At 45.1% G+C, this 8,034-nt stretch overlaps 1 protein-coding gene across 2 annotated transcripts in view; it reads left to right on the plus strand.

The window, feature by feature from the left end:
• Positions 1-2,067: 2,067 nt before the first annotated feature.
• Positions 2,068-8,034, plus strand: part of LOC111972002 (non-muscle caldesmon) — a 43,663-nt gene continuing 37,696 nt past the window's right edge. Inside the window, exon 1 of one of the 2 annotated variants that reach the window (XM_023998824.3) lies at positions 2,068-2,500. In XM_023998824.3, the coding sequence (XP_023854592.1) occupies positions 2,442-2,500 (59 nt within the window). In that variant the 5' untranslated portion in view covers positions 2,068-2,441. The remainder of the gene's footprint in view (positions 2,501-8,034) is intronic. The other variant, XM_023998825.3, reaches the window with a different exon arrangement.

The following is an 8,034-nucleotide window of genomic DNA, read 5'->3' on the forward strand; positions in this document are numbered from 1 at the left end:
TCTACGTGTCTGCGTGTCCTACGTTGTCAGCGTTGTCTGCTTCGTCTGGCTTGTCTACTGTGTCAGCATTGTCTTGCTTGTCTACGTGTCAGCTTGTCTGCGTGTCTACGTGTCTGCGTGTCTACGTGTCAGCTTGTCTGCTTGTGTCTACGTTGTCAGCTTGGTCTGCGTGCACGTGTCTGCGTTCTACGTTGTCAGCCTTGTCCTGCGTGTCTGCGTGTCTACGTGACAGCTTGTCTGCTGTTCACGTGTCTGCTTGTCTGCGGTGTCTACGTGTCAGCTTGTCTGCTTGTCTACGTGCTCCTGTCCTCGTGTCTGCGGGTTCGTGGTCGTGTCTTACGTGACAGACTGACCAGCGGGATACGACCAGCGGGATAAGACCAGCGGGATACGACCAGCGGGATAAGACCAGCGGGATAAGACCAGCGGGATACGACCAGCGGGATACGACCAGCGGGATAAGACCAGTGGGATACGCCCAGAGCTGTGTTCAAACGTTATCAGAAATCTTTAAATACTTTGAACGTTTGCTACGTTTGCTACGAACGTCTGGCCCACAATGCCAGATGGGCTGTGTTTCACATTTTGGGATTATTCTATTGGTTGATTAAGCCAGGGAAACTTAATCAAGCAGAGATAAAGTACTTAAAATTATTATTATTTTAAATAGTATTTAAACCCAGGTTTAGATCCCACCAGTGATCAGGTCAGTGAGGGTGCCATAAAGTATTTTATTTGGTTTGGGTTGTTCTACATGTCCACCGCATTTCCCCTGCTGCTGTGAGCAGCTTCTCCTGATGAGGGGGGTGGGACGGTGGGAGGGCCGATCTACGTCGGGCTCTGACAGGCTGAGTACTCCCTTTGTCCGACGTGTCACAGAGAGAGTCTCAGCAGCACATGAGGCGTGAGTGGTGGGCAGCTTCGCCATGGTAACAGCAGCAACTATGTCGTCGCCCTGGTGACAGTGTACTTTGGCGGGGGGCGGCGGGGGGTGGTAAGGGGGATATACATGAGAGGCTGAACAGAAAAGGAAAGTGTGTTTGTCTGTGTGTGTTGAGTGGGTTATGATCGTTCTTCCTTTGGGGCCTGAAAAAAGTGCACGTTCTCATAAAACCCCGTGTGGCTCAGTTGGTAGAGCATGGCGCTTGCAACGCCAGGGTTGTGGGTTCATTCCCCACGGGGGGACCATGATGAATATGTATGAACGTTCCAATTTGTAAGTCGCTCTGGATAAGAGCGTCTGCTAAATGACTTAAATGTAAATGTAAAACGGAAAGTCCATATAGGAACTATAAATCATGTTATAAAGTTTGAATAGTGTATGGCTATGCTACCACTTGTCTGCTGACGCTATGCTTGTCATTTGTCACACACACTGAATGCACAGGAGACTCCCCAATGACCTGTTGTTGCATGTTCAGAATTGTCCCTGATAGTTTTCCAAGAAAACTGAACTTTGTCATGTATCTTCTACCTGGCCTTACTGACATCAAGTCCCACTAAGAGTGTCCCTTTCCAGACAGCAGACCCATAGGCTGGAAAGGGACATAAACAGTAGGACCACCAAAGTGACACACAGTACTTCTCCAAATGCCACATGCCTCTAAATAAATCCTATTCATAAATGAAATGTGTTCAATCAAAATGTTTTTACTACTTTATGATTGGTAAATAAAATTGAACCTACTCAATATTTTTTTACTGATTATTAGTAATTTGAGGTAGTGTGAACAGGAGTAGTGAGTAGTGTGACAGGAATAGTGTGAACAGCATTCAATATATGTGTTGGACCATTAAGTGTTGTTTGTTCCCAAACATAAATATCTCAATTGTTTTCTTCATCTTTTCTAATCTGACTGAAGATTGAGATGTAGCTAGTGGATGGACCCGGGGGACAGACAGAGGGACAGGGGGGTATTAGGGGTCTGGATTGGAGGACGTTGGGTGGGGGTATCATCTTACATCTCCCCCAGGGAAAGCCACATGACCCTGCAGAACGGGGAAGGGAGAAAAAAAGATATTGGGCTACGGTCTGAGCACTCAATAAGAACCACATGTAGCAGGGAGGAAGTGGAGGAGGAGAGAGGGAGAGAGGAGGAGGGTGAGGCGGGCAGTGACTAAAGTCTGTCTCTGTGAGAGGAAAGAGAGTGCTGCTCTGAGCTTTCCTCACATTTTCAACAGGCTACGTGGGGGCCAGCATCTAAGAGACGAGAGAGCCCTGGGAGTGTGTGTCTGTGTGGCTAGGTCAGAAAGTGTATGTGCCTTCTCGTCTGAGGGACAAAAGAGGAGTACAGAGATCTGTCCTATAGAAACCTCATCATTGGCCGTTGGGCTCAGGACTGGAAGAGACAGAGAGGTTCTGTCATTCTGTTGGAGGAAGAGGAGCTACACTTGTGATATTTTGATTCTGATAAAGAGGGTCAGAAGAGGAGAAAGGAGACATGTCACATGCTGTCCTGAGAAGAAACTCCAGCAAGCAAGGTTTGCAGAACCTCTTGAAGTGAGTAAAAACATGAAAACAGTTTTTGGAGTATAGATAGTTTGAATAGAGAAAGATAGTTAAGTATGCTGTTTTTCAGGTATGCTCGAGAAATAAGGTGCTCAACTCTAGTAAATTGAGTCACAGCACTATGTTGGTAGCCTGCTAGAGTACATTGCACAAGGCAGCACTCAAGTTAATGGTTATTGTGACTGTGAGACACAAGTACTGTGACAACACAACACACATGAAAAAGGGGGCAATTTGGGCCAAAATACTGTATCTAATCTATGAATGGTCATCAATCCCAGCTCAGTTGGTGGTTGACGTGTGGACGTGAGTCGGAGCCTGTCCTCATTTAACTCAGAAAAACCTTTCTTGGCTCCGGAAAACTGCTGCTTCAATTTCTCTAAAACCCATGTTTCATCAAGAACTACAACCACTCAGAGTATGTTCTGATCTGTTATATCTAATGCATAATATTATCCCGACAGTGGTTCCTCAACTAAACGTTTTTAAGTTATGCCGTGGCCCATTGAGGTCCATTGAGGTATAGTGCCACACCATAGCACGGCATATCGTACACTATACCTTGGTATGACGCAACTTTTAATTGAGGAACCACTGTATGTTAAACCATGCTAATCCATGTATCCATATATCCCCAGTTCTGGCTAGCCAGCATCTCTTTAGTGAACATGTTTGTCAGATTGAGCTCCAGAGAGATGGATCAGTGTACTGTAGATGTCGGTCAGAGGTAGATCCCACAGCAGCTTCCACAAATCTTCTCAGAGTAGGAGTTCTGATCTAGGATCAGCACAGTTTTGCCTTCTAAATCATAATGACTAAGAGGGGGGACCTGATCCTAAATCAGCACTCCTACTCTGAGTCGCTTCATGTATACAGACCCTGGGCTTTCTCCTGTTGCTATGATTACAGGAGGGGTAATTCAATRTCCACTGCCCTGGGTCTTATCACTGTTGACAACACAACCTGGACAGGGACTGGGACTGAAGTTAATCAAATACCACTACTGACTGTTTCCTTGTTGAGATTCAATGGCCACATGGGCAGTCTGTGGTTGTATTTGATGAACGTTTATAGAAAAGTATGGATTTCAGCAAACAAAGAAAGGCAAGCAACTTCAGAGGACAAACATAGGTACAAGGCGGGCTTTTCCTAATATATTTATTTTAAAGTATTGACCTTGGGCGAATCGATGTAGTCAGAGCTAGATTTCACAAAGCCTAGTCTCGTCTCCACGCCGTTGGTGAAGTTCATCAGAAACTTCCTTCACCATGGAGTGGAGTTTAGTCAGCTAGGTGCCTCAGTGCCTCTGTCACCACAGACAGACCTTTACATCAGATCTCCTTGGTTGTTTGTTTTTCCTCTCGAAGACTCTGGGGGACAGGGAGGGAGGGAGAAGGAGAGAGAGAGAGAGAGAGAGAAGGACAGAGATAGGGAATAAGAGAGAGAGAAAGAGAGAGAGAGAGAGAGAGAGAGAGAGAGAGAGAGAGAGAGAGAGAGAGAGAGAGAGAGAGAGAGAGAGAGAGAGAGATTATGAGATTGGTGCCCCAGGCTTTCGCTTCTGACTGAAATTGAGGCAAATTGGGGCTGTGAACTGTGTCAAAGGTGACAGGGGTGACATGGGCCACTCCCTTGTGAAAAGGGGCCACTTACGGGTGGCGGCGGCATGTTAAGTATTTCCCTTTATTTTAAATTTCCTTTCCCCCAGTGTTACTCTGAGGGAGAGAGCCAGTAGTGAAAGTAAAGTGTAGGTGGTCTGTAAAACGATAGCCTCCATTCAGTGCAGGTCCAGGAATCACTCAACATTCAGATTCAGAGTGTTTAATAGTCACATGTTCAGGGTTGCAGGTGTGATTGCAGGGCACAGTGAAAATCTTAGGCTTCCAGCTTCAAATCGCAGGACTAGTGAAATAAAATAATGAAAATGGTAATAAAACAATATAAATATCACTATAACATGAAGGGGGAGGGGGGAAATTACACAATTAAAATACGAGAGACATGAAATAGTATAGATTCCATCTATCGAGACCCATTTCAGTCTAATTACCAAACAGCTTATCAGTCGATCCAGAGCCTTCCCTGATTGATCAAACACAGAACACTGTTTGGGAAAGGGACCTTAAGACACTTCAACTGTCATGATTAACAAAAGAATAAGTGAAAGAGAGTAAATGAATGCAGCATTCGGTCTTCACTGAGAATTCAAACTTTTGTTTTGATTGTGTATTCAGAGTGTTCCAGTTTTGTCAATGGGAGAAGAAAGACAGGCTTGAGGATTTCCGGTGGAGCAGAGCAGGTGTGGTTTATGAAACAGATGAGAGTTGAGACTTAGGCACTTAGGCTGCTCAGAGGGTGTAGAAAGTTAGGTGGGTAGAAGGCACTTTATCCAATGTTTTTAGGGAACAGTCATAAATACTATACAGCCAGGCCTGGGGGGGTGCATCAGAACTGTGTGCCCACGAGACACTTGGGCTAATCCTCAGTGCAGATGTTCCCACTGGGAAAGTGGAGAGAGATGGATGACATCAGCTTCAGACAGACACTCCTCCATCCCAACCTTAGTGTCTGATAATGCCAAACCTCTCACACGCTTGTCTACATGTTCTGTTGCCTAAGATTTTTTATCAAGTGAGTCCCATCCCATCATTAGAAAGTATATGACAATGCCAAACCCTTGGAAGTGTATATTATTTGTTTACTGTAACAAAAATATGGTTTACAGTTTGTTCATGATCCTTCATCCTCTTGATGTTATGTTGCCTCATATTTACTATTAAGTGAGTCAGAAATACTGATGTTAGAAGCCAAACAAACTCACATTTTAGTCTTATTATTGGTGAAAAGCACCCTTACACTAAGCAGTGAAACTGTCCCAAACTTCAGGTTCTACCAAGAGGAGGTATTTACAGTAAAACCACATTAAAACCTCCAAGAGCGCTGTGTCGATACCAATAAAAACAAACAGAACAAAAATGGAAACAGTCTCAGAAAAAGCCGGGGCCTCTAAACATGTTTTATCTGATGTTGTGCCATTCATTTGAATGGGTCAAGGAAAGAATGTGAGGTGGATCTGTTTTGAATGAAGTCAGAGAGAGACATATATAGAGACAGAGAGAGACAGAGATAAACATGGTGAGAGAAAGAGAGTGAGAGAAAGATGGAGAGAGAAAGAGAGAGTGAGAGAGTGAGAGAGAGAAAGAGACAGAGATAGCTTTTCTCTTTTCTGTCTTCCTCATCTCTGATCCTCCATCACTCAGAGGTTTGTGATGATGTCCTTTACAAGGCATCCAGGGAAGCGTCAAGCAGAGCAAGCCTGTCTGTTTTGTGCACCCTTCTGCTAGCCTGCATTAATGCACACACACTCATACTATAGACCCACCCCACCTTGGCCTGTTCACCTTTCTGCTAGCCTGCACCAATGCACACACACTCATACTACAGACCCAGCCCACCTTGGCCTGTTCACCTTTCTGCTAGCCTGCACCAATGCACACACACTCATACTACAGACCCACCCCACCTTGGCCTGTTCACCTTTCTGCTAGCCTGCACCAATGCACACACACTCATACTACAGACCCACCCCACCTTGGCCTATTCACCTTTCTGCTAGCCTGCACCAATGCACACACACTCATACTACAGACCCACCCCACCTTGGCCTGTTCACCTTTCTGCTAGCCTGCATTAATGCACACACACTCATACTACAGACCCACCCCACCTTGGCCTCTTCACCCTTCTGCTAGCCTGCGTCTATATTGTCTATATGTAGACTATGTGTAAATGTATATTTTGTCTGTTGCAGGCAGCACCATTTCGCAAAGATAAATTCTGGATATATTAACATTTCCTTGACAAATAAAGGCAATTCTGATTCTGATCAATACAGGCACATTAATACTACAGACCCACCCACCTCAGCCTGTGACCTCGGTGGACTAGGTGTTCTCTCTGTTTTACGATAGGGGGGAGAGATAAGAGACAGAGGAATGTGGTGGGATTTGCCAGTTGAGTGAAGGGGCAATGAACTCTGACTATGTCCCAAATGGCACCCTGTTCCCTATATAGTGAACTATGTTTGACCAGGGTTCTCCGTTGCCCTTGCCCGGGTGTGCCTTACCAAAGGTTGTCGGCTTTTGGAGGGCAGCAGGGGAAAGCAAACACGCAGGTGTTTCCCTCTCCAGAGATCACTCTCTTTAGAGCAGGAAGGGAAAGAGGTGATAGACAGACTGGCTTTCTCCTGCCTTGGTCAGTTAAGATCCTATAGGATAAGACAGACTAGTAAGATAGTGGTGGATGGATTTTATCTCTATCGGTCTCATCATGGACTTAAAACCATCAAATCCCACACAGTGAGATAAGATGAAGTGCAAATGGATTCCCCAGACCTGCTCATTGAACAGCTGTATCAGTTGAGACCAATGCCGCGTTAAGACGCTTTATGTTGGTGTTTATTATTTTGGCAGTTATTGTGTGTAATGAGCTTTGACTAAAGCCCGTAGGTAAACAAACCAAAAGGGCCCTGGGGTTCCCAGACTGTAGTAAATGAGCTGTGCTCCATTTGGGCTCTGCACGTGGGGCCAGTCGAGAGCCATAACATGGCGATTAGTGATTACTGTCTACTCTACTGGCTTACAGGGGGAGTCCAGGCAGGCCTGTGTCCATGGTAACCAGAGGAGGCTAGTGGGATGAGCTATAAGAGGACAGGCTCATTGTAATGGCTGGAATGGAATGAATGGAAGAGTCAAACGTGGTTTTCCTGTTTGATGTGTTTGATACCGTTCCATTTATTCAATTCCAGCCAATACAATGAGCCCTTCCTCCTATATCTCCTCTCACCAGCCTCCTCTGATGGCAATGCAGTCGGATTGCCTGGCAGTCACCTCCATGGTCATAGTTCATCCTCCCCAGGTGGCCGTGTGTAAACGTCTGCCATAAACACGTTGCATTTCATTGAAAATGACCAGCCATTTTGGAATGACTGGAAAGTGTCATGATGATGTGGCATTCATAGTAGACTTTCATTCGTTTGAGTAGAGACACATAAGGCTACAGCTGACTTGGTTTTAATCTGTAGTTCAAGTTAGGTCATGGCAGTGTGAATTGGCAAAAGCTCCTCTCAGTTAGTGACTTGTTCACCCGATTCTTGGAAAAGTAATCTCCTCAGTATCGTCAACAACATAGTATTGTGTCTGGCTGATGTAATGGCGTCCACATAGCAACTGTTCTAACTTGTTTCATGACAACCATGACATCATCCTGGACATTTTTCACAGCACCCTCTCTTCAGTGTCTGTCTGTTTGGCTTTTAATAGAGGAAGGAAACCATGTTATTATATTATCATTCACCGAGTAGCGAAGAGCTAAACAAGTTTTCTGAACCTTTCTAACTTTAAGATAATAATGTCTCTGGTTTCCTGTGAAATACTTACTTTCTTACCTAATGCATCTCTAGTCAAGTATTACGTACAACGGTCAAGCAAAGGGTGTGTGTGTGTGTGTGTGTGTGTGTGTGTGTGTGT

The sequence above is a fragment of the Salvelinus sp. IW2-2015 genome, linkage group LG13 (genome assembly GCF_002910315.2).
Source record: "Salvelinus sp. IW2-2015 linkage group LG13, ASM291031v2, whole genome shotgun sequence".
In the NCBI taxonomy this organism is placed as follows: domain Eukaryota; kingdom Metazoa; phylum Chordata; class Actinopteri; order Salmoniformes; family Salmonidae; genus Salvelinus; species Salvelinus sp. IW2-2015.